The 17,765-nt window shown below is 36.8% G+C and overlaps 1 protein-coding gene across 4 annotated transcripts in view; it reads right to left on the reverse strand.

Annotated features, from left to right (window-relative positions):
- The window catches only part of NSMAF (neutral sphingomyelinase activation associated factor), a 38,664-nt gene that overhangs the window by 15,629 nt on the left and 5,270 nt on the right, over positions 1-17,765 (reverse strand). For 3 of the 4 annotated variants that reach the window (XR_010346862.1, XM_064387089.1, XM_064387098.1), the window contains exons 2-14: positions 13,143-13,232; positions 12,967-13,045; positions 12,810-12,877; positions 12,688-12,724; positions 10,141-10,191; positions 7,639-7,710; positions 7,226-7,273; positions 7,048-7,100; positions 6,412-6,541; positions 4,633-4,704; positions 3,709-3,817; positions 1,483-1,659; positions 459-538 (exon numbers count right to left, since the gene is read on the reverse strand). Coding sequence is in view for 3 of the 4 variants with exons in the window: in XM_064387089.1 (XP_064243159.1) it covers positions 459-538; positions 1,483-1,659; positions 3,709-3,817; positions 4,633-4,704; positions 6,412-6,541; positions 7,048-7,100; positions 7,226-7,273; positions 7,639-7,710; positions 10,141-10,191; positions 12,688-12,724; positions 12,810-12,877; positions 12,967-13,045; positions 13,143-13,232 (1,066 nt within the window). In the remaining variant the exon portion in view is untranslated. Of the gene's footprint in view, positions 1-458; positions 539-1,482; positions 1,660-3,708; positions 3,818-4,632; positions 4,705-6,411; positions 6,542-7,047; positions 7,101-7,225; positions 7,274-7,638; positions 7,711-10,140; positions 10,192-12,687; positions 12,725-12,809; positions 12,878-12,966; positions 13,046-13,142; positions 13,233-17,765 lie in introns of those variants that run through there. The other variant, XM_064387110.1, reaches the window with a different exon arrangement.

Consider the following 17,765-nt stretch of genomic DNA (forward strand, 5'->3'; position numbering starts at 1 on the left):
TTTCTACTACTCTTTCTTATTTCTTTCAAACATGTGTTTTACATTATGCACTTAAATCCATGGGTTTTGAAGTTTCATAAACCCATGTATGTTTATAGCATCTCAGAGCCACCATATATATATATAAAAATTGGATTTCAGAATATTATTTTAAAAGTAAGGCAAAACTTTCAAAAGTATACACATATGAAAAGGTAGTAAGAGAGAGGAAGTGGATTCAAATAATTTTAAATTAGGTTAAATTTTAAAAACTGACAAAACCAGTTCTGATGAAATTAAGCTGGAAAATAAATGTGGAATGATTTTAACTATGTTTGCTTCTGATAAAGTTTATAGCTAACTTTTGATAGAATAATTCCTAAGACATGATTCCCAAAGCTTGCTGGACAAAGCTCCTTTTATTGCAAATATGTACAAAGCACAAAATGTTCAGCATATAAATATCAAGATATACATACCAAAAGTCTATCCAGCCTTTCCTTATTCAGGGCACCAACTGGTTTACTAAGGTCACGAAATGTTTCAGGCTTTGTCAGATCTTAAAAAAACAAAACCAAATGCTTGGTTATAGACTCCAAGCATTCTACTAGACTTTAATGTACTCTAATCAATATTTAAAAACAAACCGAAAACCCCCCAGCCTGTCTAAGCAGCAACAAAGCAAACAAAAGCCAACACAGAACCCCTCCAGTAATTTTCTCCCTCCCTACTAACTGCAATCCCATAAAGTCTTACTGTAAATAGCTACTCATCTTCCTTCCAAGTATGTATAATCTCAAATCTCTTGATTAAGAACTAATAGTTAATCTATGGGGCAGTTATTACAAGTAGTATCATGTAATCAAGGTGCTGCTACCAAAGGCACAAAAGCAGCTGGTATCATCTTCTTCCTACTCATTAACCATTCTGTCAGGCTACAGTTAAGTCTCACCATACAATCAGATTGAAGTGTTTGAGCAGGTGCTGATGAATACCACAAAATTTCCCTACTCTGCTTCTTGCAGAGGGACACAGTCCTCAAAAGGACAAAATCCCAACACAAACTGCACTAAGACCCTTAATCAAGGAGCCCATTTAGGCACAAGCTTTGTCAGCCTCTTGCATTTAATCTGCAATGCTAAGAATTATAAAAGAACACCTGGATTCTACACATTTCAGTGCATCCAACTTTAAAAAAATGAAAAAAAAGTAATTTTACTGCTTCTTTCCCATTTATAAGAATCACAACATCTTTGAATGCTCAGTACTGCTGATCTGCAAAGCAACTAAGCAGATGTTTGGTACAAACTCAGTATCTGAGGAGTGCAATACTTAACAGAAAAAGGTGAGGTATTTTGTCCCCTAAGCTAAAGGACAGGGGTAAGGCCACAAGAAAACACCACTTCATTTTGATGTAACATGAAGTTTATGCAGTGTAAAAGTCCCTCTGCCCCATTTCAGGTTGGTCATAATGCACTAACATCCTTTTTCATATACACATACCTAACACTGAACTAGAGTAGTCTGCTATGATCCAAGGAAACACAGGATACTGGGAGAGATCGTTGCAGCTTCTATCAGCCAGGTTGTTAAGATGGAGAAGATACTGGTAATTTGATATATGTCCTCGCTGCCACTGCAACACGTAACTTTCAGCTGTGTGCTCTGCAATATGATTTTCTAAAATAAAATAAAATAAAACATTAAGAGTTGGGAGGTTTGGTGTTTAGCCCCTAAATTTTACTGTGATTAACATTGTTCAATAATTAAGGGCACAGTTTCTTAATAGAACAAGTAGAATTAACTGGCAATTTCATGTTGCCATAGCTACCACACTTCATGTATTTTTTAATATCTCTGCACGTGGGCCTCAGCTGCATTTGGCCAAAAAAAAATAAATAAAGGAGGAGTGTGGAAACCAAACACAGTAAGAATGGATGCATATTTACATAGGAATGGAAAAATATTTGCAGACCATGAACATCTCTCAGCAATCTGGTAACCTTTAGAATTTCAAGTTTCTAAAAGCAGTTCTGCTTGAGTCAAGAAAAAAATTAAATATATTTTCCTACTGCAACCAAGGACTCCCACTATCAGTAACTTGTGGAAAGAAGTCATGTATGTACATGAACAGGACTTAATTTCAGATCCACCGAAACAGAGTAGAGGAACAGAAAATTGGCCCACACTCAAAAAAGTAGGGATTATGCACTGGAGTTCTCTTTGAAGTACAGGCAGGAGGTCAGTACATTCAAACTGCACTACCCTACCTATTAGCTGTAATGTCAACGTATGCTGCTGGAAAACTGGGTTATTTACTTATTTTTAAACTTTCTTCCATTAATTCTGTATGCAGCACCTGGACAAGTACCTGAAACAGTAGAATTGAAGGACTGCAACCATAGCACGATGGCAAGAAAGAAACTTGGATTACATTATAGCAAGCCTCTACTTTACTCCCTATTTCAGCATAAGATGGAAAGACATTTTCCCATATTTCCTTTAGTGGAAAAACACAGTCCAATCTTTCCTTCATTTCAGGACTTTAAATTCAACAAGTAAAAAGCATTAGCACATTCAAAGAGGGGCTCTTCTATTGCCAGAGAAATACCAAGGTGCTACAAACACTTTTAGGGAAAGGGCTCACCATTTTTTATTTCTAAGCCTCAACATCATCAGCATTTTCATCTACACCTTGAAATTTCACCTTGGAAAATTATCCAGAATAAGTCTGAAGTAGGGTAACAGCATGCAGGTATTTTAACAGAGAAAATGATGTCAAAATCTATTTCCTTTCCAAAGAAAAATATAAAATACTAAAACAGTTCTAAAACAAAGTTATCATTGCTTTGTGGCCTTTCCATGTTTCTTTGTGAAGCAGGAGGGAAATGTCAACTGATATTTAGGTAAATTCATTGAAACAGAACCAGAGTCCTGGTACAATAATAAAATAGCACAAATTTTACATAAACATTTTCAATATTGGCAGTAAATATAGATTTCAATATTTCAAATTACAGAAAAGCTCATCCTTTTTCTTCCTTTTTTTTCCAGGACACACACATTCTAGGAAGTTTCTGTTTACAATCTGCCAAAAAATAACCATCACTTTTCTAGGAATTAATGCATACAAGATTTAATAGAAATGAGAATTCAACTGTTTCAGAACGGCAATTTTCATCAACTACTCCTAAGACTGAGGAAAGTTCGGGTACTTATGCGTGCACTGGAAATCCACCTATTACAGGAAGTTTCTCAATGGGGTCTTAACTGAGGACTTATGGGATCCACACACAAGCTAGTCTATATTTTTTCAGCAAAACACAGTTTAGCTGAGTGGATCTTATTTATCCCTTACTTCGAAGATAGTGTTTTGTGGCTTTGTTTCATTTGTTTTGATTTTTGTTTTGTTGGTGGTTTTGTTTTTTTTTTTTTGAAGGGGGGCAAAGAGGGCTGTTAAATGACAGTGTATATCAAGTTGCAAATTAAAACAATTAGTTTTGCCTCAATAATGCCTCCTCAGCTTTCACACTCAGCTTTTCAAACACAACCAAACTGGTGCCATTTCACAACATTCATTCTGATCTTCGCTCATTTCTATTAAAAATTGTTACAGCCCATATATCTGTTTATTTTTCTCATTCTTCCTACACACCAACAGAGCAAAATGTAGGCAAATTTCCCTTCCAAAGGTACTACACACTACATTAATAAATAAATACTCCAAACCTATATATTTTGCAATAAGGCGATAGACCTCATCTCGATCCTGATAGTTGTAGAATTTCAAGTAGATGTCAGAACATAGATCGTTTTCTGTGCAAAATACTTCAAGTCCCTGAAATGTTAAAGGGGGGGAAAACAAATGAGAGCAACTATTAACAAGCTGTAGTACTTGTGGTTTTTAACAGAATGTTCCAGTTACTAATAAGTCTTATGACTCTATACTGGGTAGCAGCTTTGCCCACAAAATCTAACATACTAAATTTTCTATTTCCAAACACAACAGCATTCAGTTTACACTGAGCCAACAGATTGTCTCTGTCTGGACTGATTAAGCCTAGGTGACAGATATTTAATTCTTTGCATTACTCCATTTGCTTAGGCAAAAAAAAGTATATTTGGTTTAAATGTGTTTTGAGACAAAAAAAATTCTACAAGATTGATATTTCAGCACTAACACTGAAAGCACACAACTGAGGTTTCATTGCAGAGCTCTTGACATTCCTCAGTCATGTACAGCAGGAATCATCACTCCACATTAGTCTCAATATGAAGCAGTGACAAAACTTCCTCCATTAATCAATCCAGAGAAAATACACCAAGAGAGAGAAATTCATTCTGTCCTGTGACAGGTGCTTGAGATAAATGGAATTAAATGCTCCCTAATGGCACTCCCTTCTCCTATGCTGACTGCTTATGAAAGAAGTTTTTCACCCTTGTCAGAATTCACTCTGTTTTCATCTTTTTGAAAACACAGGAAAAAAGAACATTTAAAGAACCAGAAAGGATCATTGAGTACTGTTCACTATTTAACACAGAGTTTTTAAGAACATATGGCTTTTACCTAATGATGCAGACTGTTTCAGCTGGTCCCCTTAAGAAACCATATATACAGCAAGACAATAAAATAAAATAAATACTTGAGCTTACCAGTGGCATCAGCCCATGTCTTCTTTTATAGATGCGTCGCACATTTTGCAGTGTTATTTGTACTACTGGTTTCTGTGGGGGATGAGGGAGGGAAAAGAAAAGATAGAGACATTCTAGTAGGTTTATGTTCTTCTACCTTACCCTCCTCAGAAAATCTGAAGTTTTTTCTTGACTACAGATATTAGCAATATAAAAATTATATCCATCCATATCATTCTAGCAGTGGAATAGTGATGCTAAGCAGTTATGTTAGAAAGAGGAAGCTTGTCTTTGCTGTTGTTTTTTGCCTGAGCAGCAGAGCAGTTTAGGAGTCAGTAAGCAGCAGTGTCTGTCGCCAGCAGCAGTGCTCATGCAGCAGAGAAGCAGAGCACGATGAGCCGTATTAAAGAGAAGCCATTGGGCTACTGGGCAATCTGTGCCACCTGGCGGGTGGAACCAGAATGGCACCCTTATCCCCCTGGAACTCCTTTCCCTTGCTTGGACTTACTTCCAGCACATCCGAATCACAGAATAATTCAGGTAGGAAAGGGACCTTTAAAGGCTGTCTAGTCCAACCCCACTGTAGTGAGCAGGGAGGCCTTTAATTATACCAGGTTACTCTGAGTGTGGTTCCACCTAACCTTGAATATTTCCAAGGATGGGGCATCCACCACCTCTCTGGACAACCTGTGCCAGTGTTTTACCAACCCCATTGTAAAAACCATTTTTTTCCTCTATCTAGTTTGAATCTAGCTTATTCTAATTTACAACTATTACCCATGGCATATAGCAAAAGGCTCTGCTATAAAGTCTGTCCCCCATATTCCTCCTCCTTTGTCAAGCATGCTTCCTCCAATTCCATTTTCCATTCTCTGTACTAGCTTCAAACATGCCCTTTATTTTCCCTGTGTCTGAGTCTCCAGACTCCACAATCTTTTGCTTGTCTTTTCCTTGTCCTTATGGCACTCAAATCCTTTCTTTCCCCACAGGGTACCAGCAGATGAGAGCACTAGATGTATGCTCCAGTCCTCAGCCCTGGGGAGGGAACTGGCAGTTCAGCATTGAGATTACAGGATGGGTCTAGTTTGGTACTTCATCCCTGGCCCGACTGTGCTCCACCAGTCTGCAGGACCAGCCATACCCAGCTGGAGCAGCACCAGGGCTGCTGATGTAATCTCACATGCTGACAAGCAAATTGGGAAAAAAATTAATCTGAAAATTAAAGTTTTCTGGTGATCGTGCTACTGCCATGTCCATACTAAAGGTATTTCACAGAATCATAGCTAAGTCAGTGGCCTGCTGAGATGATCACTTCTGTTTCTATGACAAAGTTCCAAAGCAATATTTCATCTGCAACACACACTCAGTTTTCCTCTAGGGGAAGAAGTGGTCAGTTTAATAGAAAACTTAGCTAGGAGCTCCCAAAGTAAACTACATGTATATAAAGCTCTTACTAAATTGGAACAGTATCAAACTAAGATTGAGAAATTTATCTTAAATGAAATGTAACAAATAGTGATCTTCAAATATTAATAGAGAATGAGCAAAGGACATTTTGTGCTTTGTCAGTAGGAGGTAAACTTTAAGCAAGTTAGCACAGAATGAAGCCTCAGAGAGAGAGATACACTGAATGCAGCAGAGATCAAAGGAAAGCTAATGACCTTCTAAATATAACTGAAAATAGTTGCCTTGGAGATGTGCTCTACGTGCATTTCGGAGAAAAAGTACAGAGAATTAAAACTGTCCACTAGCAGGGCAGCGTGCTCACATTGTAAGCAAGACCATCTATGAGGCACTTACAGGATATCCATTAAGAGGCTGGAAGTACAAGTTAGCATCACTAACGCACACATGCCCTGGATTAGTCACCAGTGGTGTCACCATTTCTGCTTTACATTCCATATGCAGCGTTTCAGAAATGCTTTGAAATCTACAAGTGAAGAAAAGGAGCAAGTTTACCTCCAGTTCTTACTTTGGTAGAGGCACCCTTAAATTACTTAGAAAGGTTTTAGTTAGCTTACAGCCTTGGGGCATCAGAATGGGGACTTCACTAAGCCTATTTTACACAGGAATAAAGTTCTTTTTTGGGACCACCACTTAAACAGCCACTCCAGAAACACTGCTACATTCTGTTCCAGTCTCAGGGTAGTAAGTCAGTTGACTTCTTTAGAACTATAGTTTCATTTGGTATATACTGATGCCTAATTGCAACAAATTCACAGACAAATGAAACATTTTGGAGACAAAGTAACACATTCATCTTCTCAACACAGAATTTCCCACTCGACATTCCAGATGCTTCAGAATACTAGGAAGCTAACTCTCTGAATTCGAGAACTTACACTAACTCAACCAGCCATCTAACTATCAGTGCAGTAGACTAATCAACCAACAAGATGAAAATGATTTCCCAGTAGGAAGTGATTAGAAAAGTACCTGTATTTATCAAATGAAGTTCTAGCCAAGCGTGATTGTAATATAGCAGTTATCTAATGTGGAAGGAAAGGAAAATTAATATGGTGTCTGATTCAAATGCAATGAGAACTTAATTATTAAACAGTGCTATCACAATTTCATTATTAAAGAGGGATATTAGAAATAATCAGATACTCACCATGGCAGCTTGATCTCCCATCTTATCTAGACAAGAAGCCCTGTAAAGCTAAACAATGCACTTCAAGTGAAACAGCACAAAGATGTCCCACACAGCTCAGAAGTCAACAGAAACAGGAGAGGCTTTAGTATTCTTGGTGATGGCACACTAGAAGATCTATTATAATTTCTTTTCAAAGTAGGACATATTTATTCACTTCTACTGCTATGTTACTACTTTGCTTAGTACCACCCTGCACACTGAAATCTAATATGGGTCACTTACAATAGCTGTCAGAATTAGATGCTGTGTTCAAGTCCACATTTTTAAAAATAGATACTCCAAGGTTTTCACCTTGAGTACAAATACAGCTCTACACTAAAAATCAAAAGATGCTGTGATGAACTATGCAGGGATATCAAATAGCCACATACCTGATGTAGAGTTTGCACAACATCTCCTACTTTCCAAGCAACATCCAGTTGGAATAAGTGTTCTGCTCTACCCTAAAATTAAAAGTACACTTACTATGAATTAATACCAAATAGAACTCAGTGGGAAAAAAAAAAATTGAAGTAAAGAAAACTAAAGAGCCCTAAATAATAAAACTCGAAAACCCAGGAAAACTATGCTATTAAAGATTGTGTTAAACACCTAAGATTCCAAAAGCAGATATTGATCTTTTTTCTTTACAAATATATCTTCCCTTAGGAAAGTTCTCTGTGCAGTGTTGTCTAATACACAATAGCTCTGAAGTGAATAAGTTAATATAGTACAAACACCAATAAATGAAAAGTAATACCTGTTCTGCCTATCTTAATATCTATTTTAAACACATGCAAATAGAGAACTAGCAAATTACATGTTACATTTTAAACAGCTACTGTATTTCTTAGAGATGAAAGACATCAGCCCATCAAATCTTTAAAGACTATGCTAAAGAAGTTAGTCACTCTCATCTACATAAGTCGTGTTGAGCTGAAAAGATCCCAAATCCAGTCTATTTTGACTAGTCATTCACAAAAGCCTCACTAACACATCAACCAGCTTGTGTGGCACACTCATTTTTCTCCTACGAAGTTTTCCCAGCTTTCTTAAGTGTCATTTTATAGTAGATATTCCTTCTTTTACTTAAGTATATTAAAAGTATGCATATGGATCAACTGGCACTAGCTTTACTCACAACTCATATTTAGCAAAGGTTGTTGAATACTTTTATGACCCCTGAATGTAGTATAAAACTATATCAACATGTTTCTGTAGCATTTTGTCATTTCTCAGGCTAGACTTTAAAAAAAAGCAACAAAATGATCAGTAAGACTAAAGCAAGACATTGGTCAGTAGATACTACAGGATTAATTTTAAACTGAAGGAAGTCATGAAAATCTAGATGATCTTCAGTGTGAAGTAAGTGATCTGAGCTGAAATGACAGCAATGCAAGATGAAAGCACGCTTCAAAAAGCAAATGGAACTGGATTATAGGGAGATATTAAATTCAGTAGCAATTTGGATAAAAGCCTTGAAACATTTCACCCAGAGCATCATTTTCCTTCAATAGGAAAAAAACCCACAGCTTTCAGAAAACCTAGTGAATGGTCTACAGGTATTGCTTACAGCCAACAATGTGACAGTTTTTGTGAGCAGTTGTCTCTGTAGCTCTCCAGCCACATTCAAAGACAAGAGCTCAGTATTTTGTAATTGATCTGAAACAATCAAAGAAAGACATGGGAGGTAAAATGTATTACTCAATTCCAGCATTCAGTGAAGTATATGGAACTGGCAACAATTCAAGTAGAAGATATTTAGCAACAACAGAAAAAAAAATCAGAAAAGATTGAAGGTGAAGTACATTTCTTGTTTTAAAATGCAGAGAAAGAGCTGAACTTCAGCAAAGTAAATTGTGATGGTTAACTGTCAGAAATGTTTTAGCTGTGGATGAATCATAACTTAGAAGAAAATGAAGTGAAAAGCTTTCCAAACAACCCTTCTGATTCTTTCCTTTTCCACTGTGTTGGCAATGAGATAAGGTATTTGTCTGATACTTAATAAATCTTACACATGGCTGCAAAACAGATCATAGAAGAACCAGAAGACAAAATAGGTTCAACACATGAAGAATTATCAGAATAAAAAGAAACAAAGGAAAAAAACACGAACTTTGAAGTCATAGTTCAGAAGCAGATCTAATCAGAAAACCAACCCAAAGCACTTGTTGAGAGGACAGAGATCCTCTCTGGTCTCTTTGCTGTTCACTACAGCAATACAGACTTACAGACTATCATTCTTGAAATTTCTTACGTCAACAAAAACATTGAGAAATATAATTCTGTCTTTTTCAACTCTTGGGCAAAATGTGAATTAACTCTGAAAAATGAGAGTTTTGCATTTGTGTCTTAATTAATCTCACAATTTAAGCAAAGAACCCCTACTTGTATGCCTTGAAGCCTCCAGGCTCAGAATCGGAGCAGACCGACCCCATCAGCAGAAAGCAGCCAGGAGCAAACTCCAATTTCTGCTGTGAGCAGCCTTACCCACCATTTCTTTGAACTGAGAAACACTCACCTGGGAAATATCAATTAGCAATCTCTCATCTGAGCAGAATCTCAGCAATCTCAGGTCTGAGCAGAACTGAGAAGCCACTTAACCAGGATGCAGTGTCCACTGTACACAAGCAGTCATCTGATAGGTCTGACTGTTGGGCCCATAGAGCTGCACATCAAGGTAAATGGCATGCAGCATGTCTTCCAAGAAGTATCAAAAAGCCATCACAGAAGAATTCAGACATGCTTTTTCAATATTTTTAAAAAAATACTTTTTTTTAAAAGCTTCACTGTCATATTTCTCAAATGATAATTATCTTACTCTTTCAGAAATGAGAACATAAATCCTTATGAAACTCCAGTTTGCTAAGAGAAGTGAAAAAATATATACTTACTCTTACTGTTTTATAGGGTGCAATAACATTTCTCTCTTTAATGAGAAAAACCTGAAAGAATAACAGTTATTACAGATTCACACCTTAAAAAATAATAAAATTAATCAGAAGTACCAGTAAATACAAAGCTAAGAACACTGTTTAAGCAAGCAAAACACTGGGTTATAATATCCTGCTTTAACTACCCCAGATAAACTGCAGAAAAACAATGAGCTTTTAGATCAGCAAAGTTCAAGGAGGGCAAGAATCCAATTTTGTTCAGAGACTTACTTATACAGTTGATTAGTGGGCTTTTATCCTAATCATATGATCTTCAAGGAGCTACATTCAGTGGGGCAGATCCTCCCCCTCTTTTAGTGGCTCAAGGCTCTGCCCAAACAGGAATTACCCCAGACTGGCAACACACAATATACTCTGTGCAAACTTTCTCAAATGAATGCCTTTCTTCTGCTGTTAAATGTTTCGCTTCCAGCTCCAACCACAATGAACACCAGATTTCCTCCCTCATCCAATACCATGCTTTTGAACAGTTTTATTTCTCTGGTGCTAGCCTCATCTCTGAGAACATCTTTCCTCTCCAAAACCCACATAAAACAACTCTCCTTCTTCAGAACATTCTCACAACTGCTATAAAAAGACCTGATTGGTAGCACACTAATTGGTATGCCATGCCTTACTATCCACAATCTAAAAGGCAATAAGCCAGAAATAAGTTATGGTTTTGCTGTCTGTAGAGAAGGCTCAAATTTGCTAAATCTCAGGCCTAAGCTCAGGACTGGTTCTGAACTAAACAAAATACACTGGACTGCTGTCCTGGGGTGACAACTGCATAACCTACTGTGTTCTACTCCAGGCCCAAGAAACTTGGATGATCACAGGTCCCTTCCCAGTGCCTCAGTTTCCTTCCTATAGGTAGCACACCTGCGGTTCTACACTCCCAGATTCATTCAGAATCCTTCTAGCTGCTACACACAGCCTTCCCCATTGCCACCAGCTGATAACAGAGCCAACCTTCACCCCATGACTGCTCCAAGAAACATCCAGATAGAACAAAGCAAGGCAGGCTTGGAACCCGTAGGCTCAGCATGCCTCTCTAACTGCTACATTAAAAGACAAAGGTAATTAGTGTCTTTCATTTGACATCATCATGTACAGACCTGAATCAGGCCACGGGAGAATCAGAATGAGAAACCTGCTTCACATTCATTGCTCTACTTCAGGATAACTATACTGAGTACTCTATATTACATAAGAAGTAGACATAATGGCTTGGTTTTCTTTACTTGTAAGCTGAGCAAAATCTTAAGCATACTGTATTAATTTCCTATTTTTGGAGGATTTCCCCCAGTTTTATCTGAAGAAAAAATACTGAAATAATATCAAATTATTATTCCCATTACTATATTTTAAAGCCATTAGTTCTAAGTTGTCTGTTACATAAAGAAAAGTTGCTTATCCAGCTCTGTACTAACAAATTTTTCTGATTCTAAAAGGCAAAGATATTTAAGATGTTCCAAGTATTCCCTATGTGTTGTTTCCTACAAGGCCAAAATTCTACTTTAAAAACCCGTATTTTTAATTAGATCATGATCTGTCATAATTACAACTAGTGACTACTTTAAACTTTGAATTCCATATGACTTTTATACAAAATGCCACCATTTATGATGCCACCCAAGTATTTCAGAACGTTTCCTCAGAGATAGAAAGATGACTTGCAGGCTACAAATGGGAGGAGTGGTGGGTGCTAACCACACTTGCCATCTTAAAACTTAATTCCTCTTTCCTACAAGATGTTTCTTATAATCACTTGGTCTTCAGAACATAGAATAATGATGTACTGTGGAAGCATTGCCTGGAGGAGTTAGAAACGCATTTCTAAAAATCACTCAGTGCATAGAAAACCTGCCAACTCAAAAAATAAATTACACAGTATTTTTCACAGAAGCAGTTTCAAAATGAAATTAAATATACTGGTTACTACAACAAAAATCACAAACTTCTCTGGCATAGAAGTTAACCCTTGGTTAACTCTAAGAATCTACAACCACAACTCTTGACTGAAACTTTAAGACAGTAGCAAGACACTTTCAGAAAACTACTTGGTGGACAGCACAGTCCAGAGTTTTCACAAAGCTGAACCATAGGGACCAAGAGAGCTTTGCCATTACCCCAACATGCTGCAGAAAGTAGATGAAAGCAGTGTAACAAAAGCAAATTCAAGATGATTAATAACAAGTTTTATTACTATCTATTCTCCTTTTTCATTCAATTCTAAGGTTTCCCTAAGCTCCATTATGAAATGCACAGGGCAAAAATGTTTAGTTTATTGAATTAATGACTTAATGAAGTCATTAACAGTTTGCAATTTCCAGCATCAACAGTTTCACATTAATGCTAAATTTTTGACACTAATTAGTTTTGTTTTCAGTTAACTTCCCACTCTTGGATTACAGCTTTGAGGAAAAATACCATTAAAGAACATAATGCTCATTTATGTAACCTCACCCATTTATACGTCAAAAATCTATTATACGCATGTCTTACCTGGCTACATACAACAGAAATCCCTCCAGATGTATTCCTAAAATGTAAATAAGATATTTGAAATGATGGGAATTTGGGCTTTAAAGGAAGTTAAATACATACAGTATCCCAAATTTACCTACCTTGTGAAAGGGTTATTTGCTTCATTATCTTCCGGGGCTTTGATACTAACACAATCCCGCAATGGTATCTGCAGCAAGTTATAAAAATACAGTATTTCTTAAAAGCTTTTTAAAGAGAATTTTTAGTTACCAAGAAATTTAAGTTTGCACTACTTACCTTGATAATAGGCTGGATATTGTCATCTGGTTCAAAAATAATTGACTTTGAACAGATTTTTAGGGAGCCTCTGAATTTTCTAAAAGGAAAAACAAAGGAAAAAAAGTTGTGCATGCCTTCATGATCCATGAGCCTAGAATGACTCCAGTAAATGAAGGTATGTAACAGTTTTGTACCTTTCATCTTTGCAATCTTTATTTATGATATGATTAGCTGTATGCTGTTCAAAGTAATATTCTTCCAGGTTCAGAAGAAGCAGTGAAAACCTACAAAGTAAAAATAAAAATCTTTTATTCTAAGAGAAAATACCATAACAGTTAGTACTCTTAATAAAACATTTTGGGTGTTTGGAAAGTTTTCACTGATCTCTTTGCTGCACCTCACACCCCAATAATGAATTAATTTAACTTTTTAAAATAACAACCTATACAGAAAATTCATGTACATGTGAAGAAGATCAACTGATCCTCTTCCTACACATATCAGGTTAGATATTTGATTCTGATGTCTTAAGATGGAAATTATTCCAATTTAACCAGGCTTTCTGCTTTAGCCCTGATCAATGCATGCCAGGCAAAATATGCAATGACACAAAAAGGAAGGGCAGGAACTAATCACTTAGAACAGAGGGAATTGGATTGTTTTGAAGTGAAGCCAAATTAAACTGGTCTAAAATGTTAAGTGAAAACACTGGCACAGATTTACAACATGAGTGAGTCACTCAATGGATGCCCTCTGAGGAAGCATTACCCTCCTCACCAACCACATTTTGTACTTCCTCCACACCTCTGTTCAGCCCCCAGGAAGCCTGTTCATGGTCTAATGTGATTAACAACAAACCTCAACAACAACAAAACAAAAATAGGAAACTGAAGTCTTTGAAAGTATTGAACTGCAGGATCATAGTAATGCCAGTGCTGGTACCAAGTAAATGCAAATAGGCCAGATTAGGAGGAACGTGAAAATGCTTTCTCTACCAACTTAAGTAAAACTGCTGCAAGCAATCAAAACTCAACAACTTTCTAACAGGGTGAACACTTGGTCACTGAGTGTTTCACCTGTAGAAAATGCCAGCGGATACTGGCACAGCAGGAGAAGCAAAAACAACTTTAGTTGGAAGTACAACTTGTTTGTGTGCAGCGCTGATCTGATCTGCACAAGTACTTAGTATTTATTTACACCCACATTTTGAGCTTTTTGTATTTCGCTCATGATGTGCTTCACTAGAAATGCCTGTGAAAACACTATTAAACACCAAGTGTCCCCAGAGCAGTATTCAAACAGCAGTAAATATGTCAGGAGTTCACAAAATGAACTGAGTGAATCGAACAGCCTGTTCATTAAAAAAGCATTTTTTACAATGGAAAAAATAACATTATTGAAAATATATCTTGTACACTTAAAGATTGTGTTGTGGTTGTTATTTTAAACAGAACATAATACAGGTTTTACTACAACTACAAGTAACAGTGGCTCTATATACTCAAAACTGTTTGTGTTCCCAAGATACTTTGACTTACTGCTCTGCTGCTTTTTTAAAATGCCCTTATCTTTACTTTCCTCTGTTGAAATCAGTTTATGATCCCATTGAGCTGGTTTTGGCTTGGTCTTCTTTGCAGTATCTACTATGGGGCTTTGCTTTGAATTTGTACTGAAAACTGTTGATAATTCCAGATTTAAGCACTGAGTGTGTTTAAACTGAGCCGACGCCTTTTGTGCTTCACCCCACTCCGCCAGCGAGGAGGCTGGAGGTGCACAAGGACTTGGGAGGGGACACAGCCAGGACAGCTGACCCCAACTGACCAAGGGTTATTCTGTGCCACTATACTCAGTAACTGTGGGGAAGCTACTATGTTTCATATCCTATTGTATTCAATTTTTCAATATATCATCCAGCTGGACTCATCCAGGACAAACTGATAATTTCTGATTTTGCAAACTCAGATCTTGCAAGTTCTATCACATTTTTAAAGCTTTTTAATAAAGCTATGTTAGGATGTATAAAGAGAAATTCACCAGTAAAATACTCTTCTTTCTAGTATGTGTAAGTGTACTAAGTGTACTATACATATAATTATTATTATTATTATTTAAATAATATAAAAGTCAAGAACAAAAGTAGCACACAGGTTTGTTTGGAAAAAATCTATTCTTTTTAATCAGGAAACAGCCACTATTGACACAGAGAACATGAGCTTCAGAGAAATGGCATTTGTGGTCCCACAATTTTTTTTGCCAAGAAAACTGTAATGCCTGTTCAATAGAATTCATTTCTGAAATTCTTCATGCTTGGCCTTTTTCCTTTTTCTCCACATATTCTTTTAACAAACTCCCCACATTTATATTCTTTCTAAATTCATCTGTTGACAGCACTGGTATTCACTACATTAAGGTTTTGGTAAATGCAGGCATCCCTCATGTATTCAAGACAAGCCATGTTTTTATATCAAAACATTGGCTGTTATTCACAGTAACTATAATATACTCAGCATAAGCCAAAATACATAAACCAAGAAAGTTCTCTTTGAAATTTTTCATTATAACTACCTCTATGAAACTATTCTATCTTTGTATACTTGTCACTTATAAATCAATTCACCTTCCCAAAACCAGAAGCTGTAGGCAAGAATTTGAGGTATTCTTTCCCCAGCACAACACTTACTGCTGCTGAACCAGATGGTGTCATGTAGGAGAAAAAAAAGAAAAGTAAAGACATGCACAAAAACTCAAGATGAACTCTTCATACAAGCTGAACAGGTACTGTGGGGAAACTGTAGGTTTACTCCTTTTTAAATACCATGTTTGCTAGCAGCATCCAGTTTATCCTTTTGTTATTCTCTCTGTGTCTATTCCACATGAGTACTCATTTTCCAGGCTTACAGAGACAGCATTGCTGTAGAGCTTCTTGCTAGAGACCAGTGACCTCCTGTGCAATGATCTCCTGCTCACTGACCTCAGCTTTGCTGTCTGGAAAATGGATTGTAATGCTGTGCTGGAAGCTGTTAAAGCATTTTTCTTCAAACACTGTCCATCATATAGGCTAAGTGCATTTTGCATATTGATCTTCCCCTCCCACTCTCTGCAGAGCCTTCCATGTAGTTGTGAAGCCTCTTCCTAGCATTTCTACACTTGCTGCTACTCTACTTGCAGGTCCACTTACTCTCACTGCATTTCCTATATTTTCAGGCTGCAACAAGTCACTTCTGCAGGCAGACAGAGCCCAGATATCAAATCTCCACAAATGCCATCACACTTCTCTCGAGCACCCACTGCAATTGGAACAAACTTACTGTCTGTCCCAAGACTATGTCACAAAAACTGTCCCTTTTAAAATTAATACGACACCATAAATGAAAGCAAAATTTTCAGACTTGCATCTCACTCCTGGACCAATTCAAGTTACTGCTATTAAGGAACTCTGAAGATTATGATGTGTGATCTCTGGAATAACCTTCTGGAATTTCTCAACTCATCTTAGTCTTTACTGTTCAAGTATTTAAATTTAATTTGCCTGTGTTAATGATCCATAGAGTTGTCAAAGAAAAGTCAAGTTTCATCACATGTTACTAGAGTACAGCCAGAGCTGTTATCTTCACAGAAGTAGTATTTTTCACAGAAATAAACAGAGCCACTGATAGTTACTGTATCAACAGGGTCCCTCTTGAGAACCATCACTGCACATAATGATACTTCAGGCTTGCCAGGAGGTTTAACAAGTACCTACAGATAGCAAGGGTACAGATCAGTCTCTGGCATGTTGCATAAGTAGGCAAACAGTATTGTGAAGGGCTGAAAAAAATAGGACACCAATCATAATAGCTATAAAATTACAGCAAGGGGGATCTTCAACATGCAACTAAGCAGTTGGGCTTTGGGCTATCTGCCTTCCAAAGAGCTAAAGGAAGTATTCCAAAGACACTTGTGATAGCAAGATGACCAGCACACCAAATTCATATACTATCAACTGCTATGTGGTCCTACAACAAGAATTTGTATGCATGCATTTAAAATTAAAATTTAGCATACATCATACATTTAAAATAGTAATTTAATTCTGCACAAAACAGGAAGACTTAAAAAATATAAAAATCAGCAAGTAACATCAGGCAGAGAATGCATGAGACACCCTGTATAAAAAACTGGTTAAACCTGTAAGAGTTGAAAACTCTATTTTGGTTTTCAGGCACTGAGCAGCTGTACTGTTCCCAGTGCTGTGTAATTAACAGCACACACTGTAAGCCCATGACTTTATCACACTGACCTCCAATAGCAACCTGGATCAAAAAACTCAAAGCCAACACAAGTAACAATAAGTAAGTCTGTCCCCAGTCTACCCTTCCTTGCCTTCAAGTCTGATCCCAAGACCTAAAAATCCCTCAATCTAAGCAGTTAGGCAAATCAAAAGTTTTAACTGGGTAAGGTACAGAAATGCTTCAGTATCTAAAATGAAAAAGGGTTTTGCTTTTTTTTTCCAGTTTTAAATTATCTGCAAGAACCAGCATCTAAAAAACCCAACCAAATAAACCAATAAACAAACAAAGCCCTGTTCTGGTTCTTACATATTTGTAGGACATCCCTTCAGTTTCTATTAAACACCTTTGTCTGGTGCTCTAAAACTTTATACTCCTGTAATACAGTAATAGACAAATATCATAAACAGAAAAGAATCTAGTTTGACACATTTTTCTTATTACCAGTAAGTGGTAATTTTGTTCCAAATTCAAAATTAATAGCCCAATTTTTAATTGAAACTTCCCAAGTACAAATCATTAATGAGTTTTTATCAAAAATCTACTTAA

Source organism: Passer domesticus, chromosome 1 (assembly GCF_036417665.1).
Source record: "Passer domesticus isolate bPasDom1 chromosome 1, bPasDom1.hap1, whole genome shotgun sequence".
In the NCBI taxonomy this organism is placed as follows: Eukaryota; Metazoa; Chordata; class Aves; order Passeriformes; family Passeridae; genus Passer; species Passer domesticus.